Source organism: Chionomys nivalis, chromosome 25, assembly GCF_950005125.1.
Source record: "Chionomys nivalis chromosome 25, mChiNiv1.1, whole genome shotgun sequence".
In the NCBI taxonomy this organism is placed as follows: domain Eukaryota; kingdom Metazoa; phylum Chordata; class Mammalia; order Rodentia; family Cricetidae; genus Chionomys; species Chionomys nivalis.
Window position 1 is genome coordinate 1,136,557 of NC_080110.1, and position 23,716 is coordinate 1,160,272.

A 23,716-nucleotide genomic window follows, 5' to 3' on the forward strand; every position below is an offset into this window, starting at 1 on the left:
ACGGTGATCTGCTCAGCATTCCTAGGGCATGTAACTTTGGCCTGAGTGTCCTTACAGTAGACATCGGCACTGAGCAAAACCCACGGCAGAGTCTGGAGAGAAGGATCAAAGAACACCTCTAACTGAGGACCTTGACAGGGCCTGAGATGCTTAGAGACCCACAGCACTATGGGTCCCGTTATTACTTGACCTCTCTATCACTTAAAACTCATTAAGATCCAAAAGGGGTTTGGATTCAGAGCTATGTTTACTGTCTGCTTTCCTCAGATGAACATAAAACTCACCAATATTTTTTTTTTTAAGTACAGGGCAGCTCTGAAGGGCATCTAATTTTGAAGCAAAAAGGTTTCCCAGAGTTGCTGGTTGACGGCTGCAGCGTGCCAATCTCCTTGACATCTGCAGCTGCCAAGTGCTGGCTGAGTAGGCCTTCAGGCAGCAAAGAACAAAAAGAGCGAGGATCCACTTATTTTGAATCTCGGGGTGGTTTGGAGCAACTACTATTAACGGGGTTCCAAGCGTGGCTAGGTGCCCCTGCTAGGTGCAGATCACAGCTGGGCCCCTCCACGGGCATCAGTTCCTCCCGACAATGTGTGCATAGTTCATCTCATAAGCCACACCACTTCTTCAGCATCAAAGCAAGTGGTAGTTTCAGAACTTGAACCTAAGCCTGTCAGATGCCAAAGCCTTCAGGGAGGGGAGCTTCAATTTCCAGTCTACTGCACTGCATCCCAGTAGCTTTGAGATAATTCAGCCAACAAAGTGAGTCTGTGGGGCTGGGGATGAGGGGAAGACAGAGGATATCAGGAAGGGGAACCTCAGCCCAGCAAGCCAGGACAGCTTGTGCCAGGCATCAGGAAAAGATTGGGAAGCAGGAGTTTGTGTCCCATCCCAGAAAGGATGAGTCGGGAGCTAGGAGGTGCTCAGCCAACATAAGCCAGAGCTCCCTGTAGCTACCGCTATCGTTTCAAACAAAGCACAAACAGGGGTTGCTACTTGGGGCTTTGCTTGTGACCTCAGTCTGTGACACGGTCTGCCAGGTGATTTCACCACGGCTACAGTCACTGGAAGGGTTGAGGAGTGTGTGAGGGTGACTGGGAAGGGAAAGTCTGGGCTGGCAGGGCCTGCCTGCAGCCCTCTACACCCTCACCTCCACGTTCAGGTCAGCTCCGGCATCCAGCAGCATCTGCACCATCGCCTCGTCCCCGCGGACGCAGGCATACATCAAGGGGGTCATGCCCTGCGGTGGTTAAAACCAGAGACGGAGACATTTACAAGGTGGCCATGGTCGGTCGGCAAACGTGGGAGGTCTTAATGGTGTGTGTGCTGCTCAGACTCTGGCAGGACAAAAGAGTAAATGTGTGGACCTGTGACTCACAGGGTCACAACCTTCCACACTCTGGAAACTGCGGTGGAGAAGTGAAGGGGAGTGACATCACCATTAGCACCTATCTTTGCTTAAGTTGGAGGGCTTTCCTGAACTTCATGGTACAGCAGACCTAAGTGTGTTTTTGAGACAAGTGGCTTATTACAATCGGGGTAGGGATGGTTCACAAGAACTTTCCGGATTCTGCAACAGCAACCCTACACCATTTAACTACAATGAATACAGTTTCTTTGAGAGTTGTATCCGTCTCAGTGTGACAAAGTGTCCTTGTTGCTCTATATGGGTTTGGGGTCAGACAGAATCAAGGGTAACTGGGCATCCTTGAGCACATGGCCATCTGCATTGACATCTGTCCTCCTAACACCCTTTACAAGCACAAGGCTACGGAAGCAGGGAGGCCTTCAAGAAAACCTTCCCTGCTCTGCCTCCTTGCTCATCACAGAGCACCACAGCCTACAGGAGGGAGGGTTGTGAAGGCAGCTCTTTGGAAAAATGTCCGTGCTCCAGCCTTATCTCACATGACTTACCAATATAACCTTTAGTTTTACTAGAGACAGCTAGCAAAATTAAAATTATAAGAGATAACAAGTTGGTTTCGGGATCCATTTCTAGGCATAAAGCCAATGAAAAATTTCACACGTGAAAATTACTCTAGCATTGGTACCGTGCAATTGAAAACATTATAAGCAAAAATTTCAAAGTCAATGACAAACTGAGACGCACTTGTCACATTACAGGACTTTGTTCCCAATATAGAAAGAATTCCTCTAAGTAAACAAGAAAACAGTAATAATGCCAATAAAAAGCAAAGGAAAGCAGAAGATTTACAGGAATACATATGTAATCATCTGGAGCACAAAGACTAGTCAGGCCCCTGGGTGCGGGGAATGAACTCGGGAAAGCCTGGTGCATTTGAGACATTACTTCCATTTTAAAGAAACATTTCCCCAAGTAAGTAGAGATTGGAGCAAAGATTTGTCTAACATAAACATCTTAAGTATCTGACATTGGGAAGATGGTTAATGAATAAACACTGCAATCATTTTATACAGATACTAAAAGCAACTTACAAAAGAATATTCAATAGCATTACAAGGTATCTGAAATATAAAAAAACACTGAGAAAAGATATAATAAATCCCTGCTTTTAAACATAAAAGATACATATGATTGTGTACTAGGGATCCTTGGTGTTGTTCAAGAAAAATAGTGCCTTCTATCCTCTTCATGGAACTCTTGCAAAGAGCTGCCTGGAGGAGAAACGGTCCCACCTGTCACTTGTAACTCTGCACTAGGGGGAACAGCTGTCTGTTTTCTCTTTCTGTGACACCACCACCTCCCCAGGGTACCTCTGTGCCTTGTGGAAGCCTCTAATCTACCACCAGTTTCAGGATCTGCTGGGCACTGCCATGTCTGGGTGATGCCCTAGGGTCCCCAGACTGACTTTGGTGTCTCTTAAAGTCTAAGAGGATGGTGCGGTGAGACCGGCAGAGAACTGACTTTAACACTCCAGTAAAGAGACCTCAGGGTTGCAGAATCCTAAGAACAAGCGATGGGCAAGCTAACGACGTTATTTCCTTTCCTGAACAGGTCTAATTTTTCACTCCTTTGTTTCAGCTGCAATGATCATGTGAGCTTTCCATGAAGAAGGACAAATGTATTTTTTATAAGATTAAAAAAAAAATCCAAAACACTAAAAAGAGAAAAAAATGGAGGAGGGGGCATTATTATTATTTTAATATTATTATTAGTGATCAGCAGAGGGAGCCGGTGTCCTGCCAGCTGCTCACGCCCAGTACCAGCACTGAGAAGGCGCGGTGCGGTGCCAGCGGATTGGTACCTGTTCGCTCATGGTGTTGATTCCGTCGGGCCCCAGCAGAGACACCGCCTGCTTCACCAGGTCGGTCCGTCCACAGTTGAGCATTCGGAAGCCCAAGTCCTGCTTGAACTTGGCTTCAATGGCCACAGCGTCCAGCTTCCGAGAAGCACAAAAGCAATCGTCCGCCCTGAGGGAGGGAGAGATGGGTCACGTGGGTGCTGTCGGCTTTTTTTTTTTTTTTTTTCTTTTTCCTTCCCAGGGTCTGGTCCCTGAGAACAAATTCCTCATTTGCTTTTCCTGCAAATTGCCTGTTCTGGGCTCCCAGTTAAAACAACTGCCTCCTGGTGGCTCTTAATCCTCTGTCCTTGCTGTGGCTGGGTCTGGTCCCTTATCTGTGTGCCAGGATCATTCTCAGCTAAGAACTGTTATGCACATATTTACAGAGTGTTTATATAGATTAGGTCTTCAGCTAAACATCTTATATGAGTTGGTTCACTCATTTCCCACACAAGAGAAGGCAGAATGCCTGTGAGGAACTTTAAACCTCTGGGAAACAGGGACGAGAATTCCCCCCACACACACACACCCCAACCCAGGCCACTCCATTTGCTAGTGACAGAGCCTGGATTTGAACCAGAGTGGCGTGTGTGGAGAGCCAGGCTTTGGATCTACTGTGCCACCCTGTCCCCCAAGCGTAGCATCTACTGTTTGCTCGTTCGTGTGTCTGACCCCTCACACTAGGTTGTGGGCTTCTGAACAGGCATTTATTTGCCTGTGTCCATTCCAGGAGATACGAAGGCATTAAGAAATGAAGAGTAGGAACACAGGATGGAGTTGCTATGTTCCAAATACAACAAGCCAGAGAACTTGCTGGATGAAACGAGAGATGGCAAGGTGCTTCAGGGAGAAAGGGGGAAGGGAACGGATGGGAGAAGGTGAGACAGGCTCCATGTTGAGAGGACATTGCTATCTTCTCCCAGTGAATTGACCAATTATCATTAAATCAAGTTACTAAGCATTTGTAGAGTGCCCTGCTCTAGCTAGGTATCATATGTCACCATCCCTGCTTGGGAAGCCCGGGTGAGGGTGAGGACCTGCACGAGCCATAATCCCATGCATCTAATACAAAATATTGAGGGTTCAGAGACATTATTTCTAGTGAAATATGTTATGGGACTAAAGGTCTCTCTGCACCACACACACCCTAAGGAAGCTTTGTCTTCCTCAGAAGTTGACCCCTGAGCTGTGGTTGTAGGTGTGGGGACAGGAGAGGACGGAGGGACCCAGGACTTAGCTTCAAACATGGCATCAGCATCCTAGACTTTGGGGCACAGAATAGGACTATGTCTTGTGGCTTCTTGGTCTAGTGCATGTGGGCTTCGAACTTGGCTAGAGTTGCCAGATCAGGCAAATACAAATGCTAAAGCAACAGTGCATGGGGCATCTTTATATCAAAGCTTTGTCTATTGTTTATTGAAGACAGAAATTTAACTGGCTTTCCTCTTTTGTCTTCTGGAGAAGGGCACTGCTAACTATGCAGAGAAACTTAGGATCCCCTCCTTTAGTGTGGTGGCAGGGACTAAAAGTTTAGCCAAGGAAGCTCGCTACACCAGAGTAGCAGAGCAAAACCCTAGGGCACAGAGCACAGAGACCTCCAGGGGGCGTAAGTGTGGCATCTATGTGTGGTTTCCTAATGTACCAGGATCCTCTGGGTGTGTGTGTGTGTGTGTGTGTGTATGCGTGTGTTGTATGTGTGTGTGTGTGTTTATGAAAATCTCTGGGAGTTGATTCATTGACTGGACAACCTTTCTTCTGCTAGATGCTAGCCATGCCGGAAGCGGCTGCTTTGGGATATTACACAGCTCCCATCCTGGGGAAAGAACGTGCGAGCTAGAGGAAGGGCAGGGGTGCCGTGGAAGGCTGACTCTGTGGCACAACTCGGCTGTTGTGCACTGGAACTCACAGCAGCTGTAGTTACCTGGTCAAGACCTGTACAAGTCGGGGCCTATCAACATTTCACACGGAGGGAGAAGGGGTTCATGATGACCCACCCCTACCAGAGGACTTTCAGGTGGTTAATGGTTTCTGAGGGGTGTAGGAAGACATTTCTCCAGTGGTGCAGCCACTGGTAATGTGCCCATGCTCCTGCAAACAATGCGAGTAAGACTCACTGGGCTAGTAAAAAAACAAAAACATGGAAACAGAAGAAGGATTATTTGGAAAGAGAGAGGGGATCAGCAGGAGTGGGGGGAGACAAAAACAGTGTCAGAGTAGGGGATACAATCAAAATATATAACTCTGTGAAAGATGTCATGATGAAACCCAATATATGTAATTAATACACACGAATAAAAACAGTAAAAAGTAGTTCCCATCTGGGGACAGAGATGTGAGTGACCACTGTCACATAAAAACCCACCTAGTCATTTCTTCTTGCATGTCTGTCTCTAAGTTCCTTCCGATAGCCTCAGTACTTCATGGCCTCATTCAGATATGTGGTTCTCCCCTTTCCCTGCAATCAAGCTATATTCCATGTGACTGGGCAAGCATTGCCAGCGCCACACTGTGTCACACCCCACGCCAAGGAGATCCAGAGGACGGGGGCAGAGGCTAGGTTCACAGGACTCAAAAGCTTGTGAACAGAAAATTCTAAGAACATCATAAGTGTTTACCAGCTCCTGAGGTCCTTGATTTTAATTAGAAAGAGACAAATGGCAGGAAAATTACTGCAGCTAAAATGATGATAATTGTTATTACAGGAAGCTGACGTTTACTAAATGAATACTTAGTGTGGCGACCTAAACTCCTTCTGTGTGTTAACCCATACCATCATCATGGTGAACCCCAGAGCTAAGGGCTATGTGCAGCCTACTACAACAATGAGGAAACTGAGGCAGAGGAATTACCAGAGATACAGATGCTAAAGGACAAGCTGGTGTGTGTCGGGGTGACCTAACTGTTGGGGGTCGGAGGGCCCTGAACCAAAATATTATGTTCTGTCCATGTGTTCTATTAAAGCTGGACTGTGGGATATCTCTTAGACCTTTAAGTTCAGCGTCTCCAAACGAATTGTATGAACACCTCTGTCTACACCCTCTAAATGTGCTTCTGGTTGCCCTGTCTCAGCCACTGATGTTACTGCTCACCCAGGTGCTGAAACTGGAATCTGGCCTCCCACCCACATCCATCCCAACAGCACCCAAATCCCAAATCCATCCCCCTTGCTGCCATCATGGCTCTCGATGGGTCCCAGTGCACATCTCTGGGTGGAATAGTGTCGGAGTCTAATGGTCTTCTCGATTCCATTCTCCCCACCCTATGTAATCTCTCACACAGACTCAGAGTGAGTGTCAGTGTAGGCAGGGTCCTTTGGGTCCTTTCTAAAGCCTTTTAGTATTTTAGGGATAAAATTTGGCTCTTGGCACAGAGCTAAGGTCTTTCTTGCCCCAAGGACTGTGCCCCTGTTTCTTTCCCCTGGGAAGCCTTCCTTAGGGGTGGCTTCTCCTTGTCCTTCATGGATAAGCTTGACCATAGCCGAGGAGGCTTCCCATCAGACCACCTATACAAAGGTGTACCCTTCTCCTGTGTACACGCTCATCTCACGGCCAGCTCTCTCTGCCCCCTTGGTGGCGTCGTCACAGTTAGTGACTAGTTTTCTTAAACACACAAACACACCCCACAAGCCATTAAATTTCATTTAATTAATCAACTAATCTCTCTCTGTCTCTCTCTCGTATGTATACATGTGCACACACAGTGCATGTGTCGAGGGCAGAGAATAACTTTGGGAGTGAGTTCTCTTCTTCCCCTATATGGGGCCCAGATCCAGTTCGTGACATCAGCCTTGGTAGCAAGGGCCTCCCTCACTTGCTGAGTCATATTGCCAGCTCCTAGTTATTTTTTTCCCTACCAGCATGTCTAAGGACCAGGACCACACCCATCTTGTTCTCTGCTGTAAGCAAAGCAGAGTGAATGCAAATAGCAAGAACTGACAGGGAGACAGGTGTGGGCTACCTACCATGTGTTCTTTGTTCATACATGGAGACTTAATCTTAACTGACTGATAAAAATTACACACATGTGTTTATAATGTATAACACAGTATTTAGGAATATGTACACGCTGTAGACTGGGCAAATTAAGACAAGGTGTTACCTTACACGCTGAGTATGTCTGTGATGAGGGTGGTTCAGATCTCTCTTTTTCCTCCTCATGCATGCTGGACAAGCAATCCACCATCAATTTTCAAGTATGCAACACAAGGTTATAAACTATATTCCCCATGCTTTATAGCAAATCTCCTGAACTTACTTCCTCTGGTCTAATTGAAAGTTTGTATCCTTCAACTCACACGTACCTCTCGACCCTTTTCTGCTCACTGTGCTCCACTCTCTGCTCTTCGGAGAGCAACGTTTTCAGGTTGCACATGTAAGTCCACATTTGTCTTTTTATGCCCAGCTATCTCACTTCATGTCATATCCTCCAGGTCCATCCACGTGATGACAGAATTTCCTTTAGAAAAGCTGACTAGTGTTCTGTTGTAAACACACACACCCACACACCCACACCCACACACCCCACATTTTCTTTATCCATTCATCTGCTGATGGGCAGTTAAGTTGACTCCACTTAATTTCTGTAAACGATGCTTCAACTTGACGTGGTGCTATGACCTATCTCAGTGACTACTGACTTCCTTTAGGTGTCCATCAATAAGACTGTAGCATTCTACCATGGTTCTACTTCAATTTTTTTTTTTTTGAGGAACCTCCACGTTTTGACAACGGTAACATTTATACATTCCCACCGACAAGGCACTCGGATTCCCTTTTCCTTTTGACCATAGCTATTTTACCAGGTGGAATTGCATTTTTTTGTCTTTTTATGGTGACATTTTATTCTCATTTTAATGTAGAACTCTCTAATGAGCAGTGATGGCTGGCATTTAAAAACACACTTACTGTCCACTTGTCTTCTTCTAACAAATGTCCCTTCAGGTCCTTTGCTCTTTTTTAGGTTGAGTTATTTCCTTGTTGCTATTGAGTTGATTACATACTCTGGCTGATCACACCATAGCTGACGTGTTTGCACACGTGTTCTGCTCGGTGTAAGGACCACATGCTGTGCGTCTTTTATTCTCTGTTCAGTAGGCTGTCTCTTTGCTGTTGTCTCCTTCACTGTGCAGAGACTTTTAAATTTGATGCAATTCCCTTTGTCTATTTTGGATTTTTTCTTTTTGCCTGTGTTTTTGGGGATACATCCAAAAATCATTACCGAAACTAATGTCATGGAGTTCTCCCTTTGTGTTTTACATTTTTAGGTCTTGAGTCCATTCTGAGTTGATTTTTGTATATAGTACAGGATAAGGGTCTAGTCCCACTCTTCTGTGTGTGGACATTCAGTTTGCCCAGTACCACATAGTGAAGAGACTATTCTTAGCTTCCCCCTCCAGCCCCCAGGGCCGTTATGAAGCACACACTGACCTGGAACTTGCAACCCTTCTGAGTCAGTCTCTTGAGTGCTGGGATTACAGACAGGCACCACACACCTGGCCCCATTCATTCTTGAGTACAGCTGCAGGAAGCACCTGTTTACCGAGCAGCCTGCGGATGCATAGAGCAAACAGTGGTTCTGGTGTCTAAGCCAAGTCGAGCAAGCAAACTAAGCAGGTAAAAACCATTTTCCAACAAAGTGTGAAACATGGCTTCCGTTCAGCCCAGTTCGTCAGAGAATTGGACTCCAGCATTTCCGAGGACAGGGCTACAGCTCCACTCTTGGAGAGTCCCTGCAGAAGCTCAGAGCTGCAAACCAACAGGACCCCCTGGGGTCCAAGCAAATAAGTCTGCCTTTCTCTGTGTATGACTTATTTATGCGGCTTCCCCAGGTAACCAACTTTGCGGTTTTCCCTTTGAGTGGCTTTCAAGGATGCCGAAAAAATCCCGATCAATTTAAGTAAGAGGTTGGCCACTGAGGTGGTCAATTTCTTGGATTTCTCAAGTACGAAAGTCCTGAGAGACTGGTGCAGTATCTTCCACCACTTCATACACATGGCCTCGGGAAGGTGTTTTCCAGAGACTTCGGGCTTCAGGGCCTGAGTGCGGGGAGAGACTGCGCTTCTTATTCTCCTCTGTAAGGAGGGTGCACGTGGGTGAGGAGCTAATTCACTCTGCTCACCTCACCTCTCAACGCCTTCTGAGTGACAAATGCCAGCTGGCGATGTCCAGACACCTTTATGTGTTTATTAGCCTCCACGCCAGCCTGGAAGCGCTGAACTTGAACTCTGCGGAGTCTGTCACTGGGCTCAGGTCCGGCTCTGCTGCTCAGCGGCTATGTGATCTTGGGGCCAGTGGCTTTACTGTCTTGTGGTCTGGTTTTCTCATCTGTAACATGAGCTTTGTGTAACACTTTCCTTCCAGGATGTTAGCTGTGGGTCAAATGAGGTGAATCTCGGGAGGTGCGTAGAAGAACATTATGCAGAGAACACAGAAGCACAGGACTGGGGAGCTAGCTCTGTTGGTAGAGTGGTATACACGGATGCCAGTGCTTGAGAGTGGCGTGGAAACAGGAGTACCCCTGGAGCTTCCTAGCCAGTCAACCCTGCTAAACTCATGATCCTCAGTGAGAGGCTGTTTTAGAGAACAGGGGGAAATGCTCCTAAGAAACGACAGCCGAGGTTGATCTCCGGCTCCCATACACATGTGCACAGATGCACACACACACACAACAGGTATATACTCCTGTACATATACCATCCTCAAATATACATCACAAAGCCAAGTGTAGGCTAAAGAGAACACACTGTGGAAGAAACAAATCCAGAAATGCCAAGTACAAAGAACACAGCAGTCATGGTTCTTCTAAGTTCAAAGTAGACAGCGTTTCTAACAAACACCACAGGAATCAAGAAATTGAGGCAATCCTTTCCCCCAGTGGGGCTGCCTGGCTCCCAGAAGGCACCTGGTGCCAGTAGGGTTTTTTGCAAGCAAATTGTGATGGAGGATGCGAGAGAGAGCCAGTGCTGGACATGGAGACAGTTTTGGGGACAGTTTAGCAAGTGAACAAAAGCAGAGACCCTTAGGGTGCTGTGGGTCTATCTGCTGAGGTTTCTATCTTTTTATTTTTCCCTGCCCAGGACTGACCTTGATTCTGCTGGTGCTAGAAGGCTCCTTGAGGTTTGAATGTGCTGTCTCCCTAGTAAGTGGGTCTTGGGAATGCAGGCTGCCCACACTTCAGCTCTGTCCTTACCAATGGGGTCAGTCAGATTTAGTTTCCTTATACATAAAATGGGCCCATTGTAGGGCTTTGAATGCTTTATTGATTTATCTAGTATGAATATATAGCACTTCATACCAAATGTACATTAAGCTTTTTACAAACATCAGCTTTTTTTGAAGTCTTTATTATCTTTAACCCATTTTACGAATAAGAAAAAAATGTGACAACCACAGCTTAATTTGCTCGTTACGTTCTTCTATTTCCCTAGTATGATAACTAAACGTGGAATCTGGGTACTTATAAAAAAAAGACATATATTTGGCTTCCAGTCCTGCAGGTGCAAAGTCCAAGACTTTATGATTATTTTGAGACAGGCTCAGGCAGCCCCGGCTGACCTCAAACTTGCTGTGTAGCAGAGACGACCCTGAAATTCTGCTCCTTCCGTTACTATCTCTGGAGGGCTGGCACCCCAGGTGTTTAGTACCAGATCTGCTTTTATGGACTACTAGGAACCGAGTCTAGGGCACCCCAACACTAGGCAAGCCTCTATCACTGAGTTATATGCCTTGATCCTGAGAGTTCAATTTAGAGAGGATTCTCTTCACAGGTTGACCTCTGTCGAGGGCCTGTCTTCCAGGGCACATCATGGTGAATGGCACCTGGGCAGAAACTTGTGGGTGAGAGAAAAGGATTATATGGCAAGACAGGAAGCCAAAGAATGGGAGGGCCCAACTGACTCTTTTATAACAATCCTCATGAAGACTCACCAGAATCCTGTGGGTCCTACCTTCATGTCTTCTGAGGAATGCATCCCCCGTGACTTCCTGCCCTGTCCCACTTCTTAAAGGTCCCAGACTTTCACACTACGGACCAACACTTCAACAAATGAGCCAGACCATTGACACTCGTGGTCCCTGAATTTCCTTGCACACAAATGGACCCATTGTTGCATTTGCTCAGTCACAGAGCTGATGTGAAGTGGGGATGAGGCTAGCAGCCTGACCCCAGCTTCTGCCTCACCATCGGACGCTAGCAGCCTGACCCCAGCTTCTGCCTCACCATCGGACGCTAGCAGCCTGACCCCAGCTTCTGCCTCACCATCGGACGCTAGCAGCCTGACCCCAGCTTCTGCCTCACTATCGGATGTTAGCTGCCTGACTCCAGCTTCCGCCTCACCATCCTTCCTGTGAGGTAGCTGACCAACCGAGGGTTGTTTTGGATGAGAGCACAGTTTCTGAAGGGATTCCTCCCACTGTGACCCTGGGATATCTATGGCAACAGCCCACGTCATCACAGTCAGTAATAAGAAGTCCCCTTTCCTGCATGCTGATTGTTCAGCAAGCACTCCTGGGTGCTCAGTTTCTGTCACTGTAACTGATTCTCTCTTGGGAGCACTGCCACTGCCACCACCACTACCATTACTACCAAAACCACCACCATCATAATCACCACCACCACCACCATTACTACCACCACCACCACCATCATAATCACCACCACCACCACCACCATCATAATCACCACCACCACCACCACCACCACTACCACCACCATCATTACCACATGCCCCATCAGCTTCCTCTTTCTTCAGGCAGACACCTTGATGGCCAAGCTCCAACTCCTAAAGGTTCCACTACACCATTCTCTGGGACAAAGTATCCTAACAGGTGAGCCTATGGCGGACACTTTACATTTAAACCATGCCAGTGTCTGACACCAAAGACAGTGTGCTCCCGTGGGACAGCAAAACCTAGTGCCCTAGACCAGTGCTTATGTCCCCATTCTTCCTAGTTCCTATGAGACTTGGCAGGTAACAAACTCTGTAAGCCTCAGTCTCTCCATCTGCAGAATAGTGCATTATCCAACGTCAAGATCTGTAATGAGATTTACAGAGAAAACTCCCTGGACCGCTCAGCAGAGACCGAAGACAGACTGCCCGCCATTGTTACTATGTAACCTCAGGTTCTCTCTAGGGATTTAGCTAAACATTTCTACCTTCCAACCCCTCAAACATCTGACTCTAGGGAGGTCTTTCCTAACTACCAAGGCCTCTTATAACTGTCTGGAGGTCCCCCACTATAGCCGCTCATCTCCTGGGCTCCACTGACATACTGCTTTGCCCTTCGTTTACTTTCTATCATCCACACATCCTATTCTCATTCACGGGTTTCCCACCGTCAGGCAGGCTATCTGAAAAGGACAACTAGCACAGCCCCTCTCGTAGATGACAGCCAGGGGCCTGCCTGGGAGCACAGATGCCCTACAAAGGGAAACCACATTTTCCTGCTCACATGGAAAGAACTGGAAGTCTCTAACTGCAGGATGCAGGCTGAGGTGTTTGGCGGAGGATGAGTATGAGAGGATGTAACTCAAGTTGCCCAGGACTCCACCAATGGTAATTTGGGTTATGATATGGTTTCCCTAAGTCACTGGTCGACCAGTTGTCCTGGATGAGAATGATGAGAATGGCAATCAGTGGAATGTGAAACATTTAGAGACAGCATCCCAGACACACAGCTCATAGTAATAATATTATAGGCATTCACGTATAACACTTGATTTGGGAAGCATTTCACATTTCCTAACTATCTCAGTTCATCTTCGAAGCGACCTTCAAACTGAAGGCCATCACCCTCAGTTGACCGAACACTCTCAGGCTCTGCATCACCTCCCAAGGCTCACACAGTGTGTAAGCATCGGGGATGGTAGTAAGCCTGCAGCCTGACACAGCCCATGCTTCCTTATGTTTTGCCACCACAACAGGGAGTCCCCAAAGCAGATTTTAGTACGCCCACTTCACAGATGAGGAAATAGACTGGAAGGAGGTGGCTGTGGTACCCAAGTCACTGGGCTCCTTGTCGCTCCATTTCAACACAACCGTATTTCTCTTTAAAGGTCAGGCTTAAGTAGAGTCCTGTTTATTTCCCCTGACACAACCAACACTAGAGAGTTCATTGCTCCCGAGCCCCCCAACCCCGTGTATTACACTCTGCACCAGGTAGAGTCCAGGAGCTGCCTTAGGCACCATACTAAAACACTTCTCTCAAATAAGACCAGACCAAACATGTATGTAATATTTACACTGTTCCAGTAATTCTCCTAATTTATACAAACACATACTTCATACATGTGAATGCATATATATGCAAACATAAAATATTCATATACATATATATTTATTCACACACATACATATAAAATTTTTTCTTTAACCCTACAAAATTTATCTTTGTTACAGCTCGGAGAGGCTAAGAATTTTGCCCAAAGACACACTGTCTGTGGTGGTAGAGCTGAGATTTTAATCCAGGCAGGCAGGGGCTGGAACCTGATTTTGCTACCTGTCTCTACCATCTCTCCATGCAATCAAAGGCCTCCCGTGTTTGCTCAGACTCTTACTGCCGGATACTGGGGTGAGTGTCAACTGCCAAGCATGGCCTTCAGGTTGAAGGTTTTCCTGCAGTTCCTCAACGGAAGAGTCCCCATCTCTCAGCCACGTTGTATTTTCTCACTTGCCAGCCAATATTCCCACTCCAGTCACCCATTTCCCGACTGTTTTCCCCCAGATGCACGGCCAGCTTCCAATTCAAATCTTCTCCCCATTTATCTTGCCTTCCCCCATATTGTATTCTGGAGACTAGACCCATTGAGCAGCTTTTAACTTGCACATCCCCTGGGATCCAAGAGAGAGCTTCTTTGGCTCAGGAAACTGGGGGACAAGACTGTTGAGCTATTTGTACAGACCACAGAGGGAGTCAGGAGCAGAAGCCTGTCTTTCTTTGCAGTCACTTGTGGACACACTTACGTTTGGGTGGACTAGTGAGTCTCGGCTAGTAGGTGATGTCAGCATCTGGGGATGATCTGGTGGGATCTAGAGACACCTGGTTCACACATCAGGAAGGTGTCCTGGCATTCTTAGAACAGGGATGCAGCTGCTGTTAAACAGCCTCTGACACACAGGAAGGAAGGCTGCCCTCCCCCAGAACAACAAAGAATTATGCAGCCCCAAACATTAATGGTGCTGAGGCTGGGAAAGCCTGCTGTGGAGCGATGAGGTACTTACACATTACCTCTTTACATCAAGCACTTCCCATTACGGGATCCCGGGAGTGTGACAATCAAACAGTGGTTTTGGAAATGAATCCTGAAACAGCGTATCAGACGACTCGGCCTGACTTGCACATGGCCCACAGCTTCCTTCATAACACACGGCCCCTTAGAAAGCCTTCGTCAAACTCCTTGCCACAGGCTGCAAGTCCTGAAATTGATGACCTTTTCCCTTTGCTTCTGAGCAGCAGAAAGATTAACAATTCAATGGCTCTTTGTGCTGAAGCAAGCCATACCAAGGTCTCGGCACATTTCTAAGAATGAGAGAGATGGTATTACCGCAGCAAATGGAACATGCACAGCTTGCAAAGTTCCTGGGAGAAATCTCGGCCCAGGAATTGCACCCACTTGTAGTTTAGCATTACTGCCAAAGGCACATAAGAGAACTGGTTCATTAGACTGCCTCAGAGAAGGAGAAGCCAGCGTGGGACTCCATGGCCTTCACTCTGCCCGTCCTTTCTGCTGCAGGAGGGATATTAAGGAGCCTGGAAGCCTCCTCTTTGGAATCTGATGTTCAGCTAGCAACAAAATCCACTATCATTACCTGTCCCAAAGATGGAAATTCTGGGTCTGTTCAAATATGCTTACCAAGATTTATCTCAAAAGCAAGGGCTGCAGACACCCAGGAGGGTGGAAGACGTCTTTCTATATGAATTTGTTGTCATATTATTTTGAGCAGGAAATGATGAAGGAGCATTATAGATCTACTGCTTTGGCACTATGGTTATTTTTCATAAAGAGCAGAAAATAAGGTCTACCTCCAGGGAAAGCATGTGGCCTCCAACTAAGGAGCAAGCGCTCAACACGCCTCTTCTGCAGACACAGTTTGGCGTCCTCCAGAACCTTCCGTGGATTGTTTTAGGACTCAAATTTTCAGCTGGGCACATGGCTGCTCAGATAAAGACTACATTTACCAGGCTCCCTTGCAGGTATGTGAGGCTCTAGCTAACCAATAGGAGGAGATGTGTGTCATTTCTGAGGCTTTCTCTGCTCTCCACTTCCTCCCTTCCCACGGGTTAGATGCAGTCCTGTTGGGTGGAGCTGTTTGAGGAAGACTCTATCCAGGGAAGTGCTTGAGTATTGACCTCATGAGCTCTTTGACAGCTGTGGACTGATTATCCCTGGTTTGTTACCCGAGGGAGAATTTCAGAAACCCGTTTTATACAAGCCAAGGCCTTCTGCCTCTGTTGCAGTTAACAGCATAAATACTATTAATCCCCACCATAAATGCTTTTCAAATTTCAGTCAGCTCAGGGCGGTGCACAGAGAGTTCGAAGTAAAGGCAGGTGTTATGCTAGGTACTCGAGGTGTAAAAACAAAAGCAGCATCCCCCTCCAGGGGATTCCAGAAAGAACTGTGTGCTCTATCACTGTTTTGTGGACTCAGGGGAAGTTCTAGATTTATAATCCCCAATGCACTTTCAGGGGCACCAGCCTCTCAAATGCATTAAACAGGGCCAAGTAGTAAATATTTCAAGGTTTGTGGATCTCTGTTGTAGTTACTTAACGACTACTGTAACAGCCATAAAAGATGCCTGTGGCTCTTTTCCCATACAATTTTATCTACAAAATTAGGGAGCTGGAATTCGATGATGTCTGCTCTCTTTTAAAAATACTTTATTTTAAAAAATTAAAATATTCATTTTAAAATAAAAACTTTTAAAATGTTTAAAAATCAATTTAAAATATTTTATTTATTTTTATTTTCTGGGTATGGGCATTTTGCTTGTATGTTTGTCTGTGTACCACGTGTGCAGTGCCACAGAGGACAGAAGAGGGCATTAGATATTTAGGAGTTGGATACAGATGGTTGTGAGCAGCTCTGTAGGTGCTGGGAATTGAACCTGGTTCCTCTAGAAGCACAGCCAGTGCTCTTAACCACTGAGCCATCTCTCCAGCCATGGATAGCCTGCTCTTTGAAATTAAAAAAAAAAAAAAAATAGGATGCTAAAAACACTGAGAACGTTTTTCAGATTTACTTATTTTTATCTTATGTACATGTGTGCTTTGCTGATATATATATATATATATATATACACACACACACACACACACAGCTTTTTCTGAAAGAGCAGTATAGTCTTTTAGTGGCTGAGTCATCTCTCTAACCCCTCAGATTTTTTTTTCAAATCTGTTTAATTTTCTTTAAGAGAGTGTTTCTCAACTTTCTCGAACCATTTCTTAAATAATGGTTATTAACCCGGGGCTGGCCTTCTGCATGTGAAAAGGGCTGGTTATGTAGATAACTTTTGCTGCTAATTAATTATTTTAGGAACATACAACATAGATGAATATTGCAGTGACCTACTTGTTCATCATCCAATCAAAAAGGAAAAGCAGAGCATGTCAGGACAAGCAAAGTCCCCCCCGGAACACCATGGATCCCGCCATCATTGCTCGCTTGCTGAGAAGACTCCCGGGTTTGCCTCTGTCTAGGATTTATTCTCTGTCTTAATCTCAGGATTTCCTAACACTACATAAGCTCTCTTATATAAAAGTTAGGATTCTGCATAAATCCTTCTTCAACTTGCTTTTTGTTGTTGTTGTTTTGTGCAATATTCATTAAGTAACTCATGCAATAACCGCATAAATCTGGTTCATTTATTTCCATTGCTACTTGCCTTTTCATTAAATGAACGTCCCACAATTTATCCATTTGCCTGGAGACAGACAGCTTGCTCTCTCTCTCTTTCGCTCTCTCTCTCGTTATAAGTACTACATCTATGAGCATTCTTGTCAATGTCTCCTTATTTCCACATAGAAACATTTTCCTAGCATATAGATGTAACAGCAGAATTATGTGTTTACAAGTTTACTTGAATGTAGATTCAGGGCTGGGCGATGGTGGCACACGCCTTTAATCCCAGCACTTGGGGAGCAGAGGCAGGCGGATCTCTGTGAGTTCGAGACCAGCCTGGTCTACAGAGCTAGTTCCAGGACAGGCTCCAAAGCTACAGAGAAACCCTGTCTCAAAAAACCAAAAAAAAAAGAAAAAAGAATGTACATTCAGAGTCGCTTCCAGTGGTGTCTAAGAGTTCTCCTTACTCTATATCTTCACTCAAATCAGGTAGCATAATACCAGACTTTTAAAGAAGTGTGTGTGTGTGTGTGTGTGTGTGTGTGTGTGTGTGCATTGCACCATTCATGTAGAGGTCAAGGGGTGACTTTCATGGGCTGGCTCTACAACCTACCTCTTTGAGGCTGGGCTGGGTCTTTCTTGTTTCTTCCATTCCCTCCAGACTAGCTGGGAGATGCTCTTGATTCTCCTTTGTCCTATCTCTAAGTAGGAGTGCTGGGATTACAGTATTGCCACATCCCACATCCAGCTTTGACACGGGCTCCAGGGACTCAGGTTGTCAGGCCTGCAAAGTGGGTGGTTTTTTTTTTTTTTTTTTTTTTTGGCCAGGTGCTTTTCATTTATTTGTTTGTTTTTCATTTGAAAGACACGAAATGCATGCCCAACCATTGTTTTAAATTATATATCCAGGACTTCTAGTGAAGGTGTGCCCTTCCCACTTTTTTTCTCTGCTACTTGGAGAACAGTGCTATCTTTGTAAAGAGCTCTAGAATTGGCCAAAGCTGAGAAGTGAACTCCTAAGAGAAGTGCAGTCTGGTGGCTGAACTTTTAAACAAGAGCTATGGACTATTAGGGAAAAAAGGGAACTTTCCCGTTTCCCATCACGCCTCTGATTGGAGTTGCCATTCCAGAAGAGGGATTCTAGGAGAGAGAGAGGGAGCAAGGCCTTTGGAGTTACATGGACCGGTTCAAATCCCACAAGGGTTACACTGTCAGGCAAGTTTCACAACCTGCTGGGGCTTGGGCTCCCTCTGGTGTGAAGAACCAGGCTACTCACAGTACTGGGGGAGAATGAACAGAGCATGAGAAGTATCGTGACCAGGTCTTCCCTACAAAGGCTATCAAAGGCTTTCTTAGAAATCTAAGACAAACTGGAGAGATGTGTCACTTAAAAAGGTGTTTGCCATGCAAACATGGCAACCTAAGCCTGGATCCTCAGCACCCATGGGCTGAGCGGTGAGTGCCTGTAATCCCTTCATTGGAAGATCGAGATTAGCGAATTCCTGGAGCTTGCTTCCCACCCAGTCTAGGCCAATCAGTGAGCTCCAGGTTCAATGGGAGAATCTCTCAAAAAGCAAGAAGAATGATTGAGAAAGGATACCCATTGTCAATGTCCACAAAGTACACACATGTGTGTTGTGCACCCCCCCCCACAGGTCCATACAAACATATAAATGACATGCACAAACACTCCACATATGAACAGGGGAAGGGGAGAGGGAGAGTCGGAGGGAAAGAGAAACGCAAAAATGATATGAGTTGTGGCTACTCTTATTTTCTTTGTTGGCTACATGCCTCAGTTTCCCCCACAGGTGAGAGTGTCTCTCTCATTTTCCACGACTAACAGAAAAGACACAGGAACTCACCCACGTAGGGTAGTTCACAGTCAGGCTGGTGATCTAATGAGTTGATGAGCGGTCAGTGAACCTTGAGAACACAGCACCTAAGAGCAGGAACCTACAATTGCAGCGGGGACTGGCTCCCTACTGTGGCTGGAAGCTCCTCTGTCCTGGCTTATACTGAGTTTCCTGCAGGAAATCCTCATTACCTGTCCTATCCCCAGGGAAGAGAAAGATCCTGTATAACTAATTCTGTCAACCAGAGTTTTGCTTGGGAGGTTTGCTGGCATGTGAGCAAATCTGTGGGGTGTACAGAAATCTAAGAGAGTCAAGAGTGGGCCAAGAATTATTAAAAAATAAATAAATTGCTGTTCCCCAAGACGGCAAATCCCATATCGAAAACTAGACGTCTTCCAACTGCTAGCCTGGATCTGGAGTCCTAGTCTGGAAATGAGCCCCAAATGCCACTTATGATGCGGTTCTCTTTCGTCGCTGTAAGCGCCAAATATGTCCCCTCTGCTTTCAACACTTTGGACATTCAGGACACATCCCAAGTATTGGCAAACTGTCTGCCGCCTGCAGTCTGGCTTCCTCCCACACCGGGCTGTTCTAAGTGCCACTGCAGGGGCCACTAATGGCTTCCCAACTGCCAGGCCCTGGTGGCCCTTTATAGCCAACGTCTCCTACGCTGGCTCCTTTTTGTAAGTCCTTGAAACATTCTCATCCACAGGCATTCAGTATATATTTTGTTAGGGTCTTCCCCGAACGAAGGCTTCTTTCATCAAAACCTCTCAGCTGACTATATCTTCTTCCCTCTCTTTCTTTCCCTCCCTTTCTCCCTAACCCTCCTTCTCCCACTTCTCCTTGAGACAGGGTCTCATGCAGCCCTGGCTGGCCTCGAACTCAACATGCAGCTGAGGACTCAAACTGATTCTTCTCTATCCACCTTCTGAGTACACGACCATAAGCGTCTACCACCTTGCTCAGTTTGAGTTCTTGCTGCCAGCTTCTCACTTGGAGCACTTTACTCCAGGATTCAAGACCCCTGCCTGCCTCGGTTCATCCTCCATGCTGTCTCTAAATTATACATCTGATGTTTTCCTTGTTTTAACGTTAGTGACAGCTCACAATTCTTTGTCATGGGAATAAAATTCCCTTCACTGACAGAATTCTCTAATCCCCTTACTTCCTCTCCCCTCCCCTTTCAGACTGGTGCATTCCTGTTTCCTCTTCAGGATACAGATCAAAGAGTCCCTGCAGGAAGATCACAGCAGCTCCCTGGCCTGGGTCTCTCCTGACTGGTCATCTTGGTTTGTGCTAATTATTACTGGATGTCTCAGTTCATCTTTTGCCCAGATGAGAGCACAGTAGGACTGTCATGGGGTAGATGCTCTTTAGGTATTTGCTGAGTGTCAGGCTGTCTGGCTAGTTTGACATCCTGAGCAGCTTCTTTGACCTGTCCTTGACTGTGGTAATAGAGGACAGATGAGCCCCAAAGGCAGTCCCCTAAGACCAGGGAGAGGGCAGCATTCTGTGTTCCAGAAGGCACTAATGCATTGGCATCAGCACTCGGGAGGCAGTGGCTCAACTGGGTCACTAAGTCTGATGTCTTCTACAGGAGGTGAAGCAGGGATTGGCCTGCCAACGCTGCACATCCGTGGCTGCCCAGCTATGAATCTGCAGGGAGATAGATGACAACTTCCTCCAGGCAGGGACAGACAAGGACACTCAGGAGGAGAGAGAGCAGACTGCCAAGGTGGAAGTAATCCCCGCTCCACCAAGAGAAGGCCCAGGTGCTTCGTCTCTGCTGCTGACTTTTTAAGAAGAAAGTAGAAGGCCCGTGGTTGGGATTCAGGGATCTGTAAGGGCGTGACTGTGGGTATACAGGTCCCAGATCCATGCTTTCTCCATGAGCCCCACACCCTAAGAGCTGAATTCCTTTAAAACTGGAGTTTCCTTGGAGTCTCCCAGGCACTTGTGAACACCTAATCCACATATCTCTCTCACATCAGTTTACTTCTGTCTGATGCCCAGTTCTACTTTCTTGGTAGTGCTAAGATTGTGTCTGATATCACCTTGCTCAGTTGCTTACTTCTGTTTAGTGGCTGCATCTTCCCACTGGTAAGAAATTTCTGATGATCCTGACTCCTGCAAGCCCGTAATAGGATCTGGTACCATTAAGATCCCACACTAGACCTTCTGTATGTATGGATCCAAGGAGCTGGCAAGCCACAACTCAAAGATGTTCCCAAGAAACTCTACAGTGTACAGATTTTCTACACAATACGGTACAGAATGTGTTTGCATATTGAAAGAAATGCAAATCAGCTAGAGATAATTTAAAGTGTATAGGAGATTATTAACAGGCAGATGTAAACAATATGTCATTTTAAAGAGGACTTGAACATCCATAGGACTTGGTATCTATGGGTGTCCTGAAGCTCTCCCCCTCCAGCTGCTGAGAAAGGACTACTCCATATTTTTCTGAGACCAAGGTTCTCAACAACGGTCTTTGGTATGGGCTCTTCAGGTATGAGCACACACACCATCCATGAACCTGGACGTCAGCTGCACTTCAGGACCAGTTTGGAGCCCAGTTTGGCCAACTCAAACAAATCATAAAACATGCCAACCTTAGAAGGGTCTCTTGGGACTCTTAGGAGGCCTGAGAAGGGTTGAAAGATACAGGTGTGAACCGTTAGCCTCAGCCCCAGGCCTTGCCATGGTCAGCCAGGCCCTGAAGCAGTGGTCATTCTCATTTTTGCAAGGGATGGGGATAGTGAGTTCCCCTAGGCCACCTGACAGATGCAGTAGACCTAGATGAGAACACACTGTAGGGCTTGGCACGCCAGTGCTCTAGAAATACCACGGAAGAGCAAAAGTAAGCATGGAAATTACCAGGTCTCCCAAGTCCCAGTTGGACACTCGGCCCTGAGCTTTTCCACTGTCAGACAGCTCAGCCCTCTGCAAGAAGGATTAACTGTTCTCAAGAGGAGCGCATGGTACCCATGGTCCTGAGTCTTCTTGATAGGTGCTGCTGAGAGGATCTGAGCATACCTGACTGACTTTGTTTTTGAATTCAGCCTTCACTCCAGAGCCGGAAACCTACCTCATTCCAAGAGGAGGAAAACAACAGCATTTATCTTTGTATTTTTGAAGGGTTTCAAAACCAATCATCAAGAAAGCATACAAACCCTGCCAAGACGCGTTAACCGTTCTTTCATTCCTCTCCGTAGCTCCCCCACTCCCTCACCTCTCAAAGAACTGGAGGAAACAAAAGCCTGGCTCTGCAGTTTAGGTGATCCACTACTTCATTAAGGAAGAATAAATAGGCTCCCCTGGGCTCAGAGGCTGCAGCCACATGAAGCCGCGTGCCTTTGGAATATCTGATCTCTGTGCTAAGGCTGACTGTAGCTGAGAGAGAGACAGAAGATTTCTGGCAGCCTTTGACCAAGGTCAAATGAGTACCAGACCTCCTGGACCAGGCTGGTCCTTTCTGACTGGGTTCCATGTCACCTTTCTCCAGCAGTGAGCGACCAGCCAGTAGGCAATTACATGTGCTAATGCCATGGACACTTCGGCACCAATGCCACGCTCCTGCATTTGTTATAACACATGACCCTCACCATTTCCTGCTTGTTCTGCTTTAAGACAGGGGAGCCCAGCTCTGACTCAGAATGGGCTCTGAGTCCATCTGACAAGTTCTAAGTTGAATGGCTGGCAGGACAGATCAGCCCTCGTTTACAACAGCTGTGTGTCTTCAGGCGCATTCTGGAACCCCTCCGAGCCCCAGCTTTCTTCTCTGTAAAATGGGATAATGAGTGTGCTTTGCACAGTTGTTGGGGATGGCTACATACACGCTGCAGGGACAATCAGCATAAGACACAGCGTAGGTCTCTGGTGTCTTTGCTGGACGTCAGAATGAAAACATTTTTCTCTGATCCTGCTACCTGCATGAGGGAGATGGTAATTCCTGATTCACAGCATATTAAATGATGAAATGAGATGGGATTCTACAGAAAAATAGGGACTCTTTTTCATGTACTGATTTTTTCCCTAGTTTTTGTAAGTTTCTAGCATTTTGAAAAATTTTACCTTCTATCTGTCTGTCTATCTATACATGCTAAAGACGGAATCCAGAGCCTTGTTTAGGATAGGCAGGTGCTCACCAATGAGACACATTTTACACTTATTATTTGGGTAAATCAATGGAATCCTATGCAGTTATCCATCAGGACTCATGGGAGATTGAACCCAGGATCTCCTATAAATAACAAAATCCAAGCCAGGCGGTGGTGGTGCACATCTTTAATCCCAACACTAAGGAGGCAGAGGCAGGCGGATCTCTGCGAGTTCGAGGTCATCCTGGTCTACAAGAGCTAGTTCCAGGACAGGCTCCAAAGCTACAAAGAAATCCTATCTCGAAAAACCAAAACAAACAAACAAACAAACAAAAAAACCCCAAAACCCCTACAAAAACCCCAAAAACCAAAAAACAAAATCCAGAGATGCTGATATCCCTTCTACAAAACAGAACAATATTTGTATAGAGCCTGCATATCGTTTATATATACATTACGTTCTCTATGGATTATTTATAATACCTGCTATAATGTAGATGTTATATAAAAAAGCAATTATGTTCTATTATTTAGGGGAGAGTGACAAAATTGTCTGAACAGGGTTAGTATGAATTCTAATGTGGTCACAAACCAAAGAGATGCCAACATGGACTCTTGGTGTGATTTTCAGAATGACACACGTGGTCATCAGACCTTG

At 46.2% G+C, this 23,716-nt stretch overlaps 1 protein-coding gene across 3 annotated transcripts in view; it reads right to left on the reverse strand.

Annotated features, from left to right (window-relative positions):
• Abtb3 (ankyrin repeat and BTB domain containing 3) overlaps positions 1 to 23,716 on the reverse strand; it is a 232,945-nt gene that overhangs the window by 29,005 nt on the left and 180,224 nt on the right. For all 3 annotated transcript variants that reach the window (XM_057758173.1, XM_057758175.1, XM_057758172.1), the window contains exons 5-6: positions 3,225 to 3,390; positions 1,148 to 1,237 (exon numbers count right to left, since the gene is read on the reverse strand). In XM_057758173.1, the coding sequence (XP_057614156.1) occupies positions 1,148 to 1,237; positions 3,225 to 3,390 (256 nt within the window). The remainder of the gene's footprint in view (positions 1 to 1,147; positions 1,238 to 3,224; positions 3,391 to 23,716) is intronic.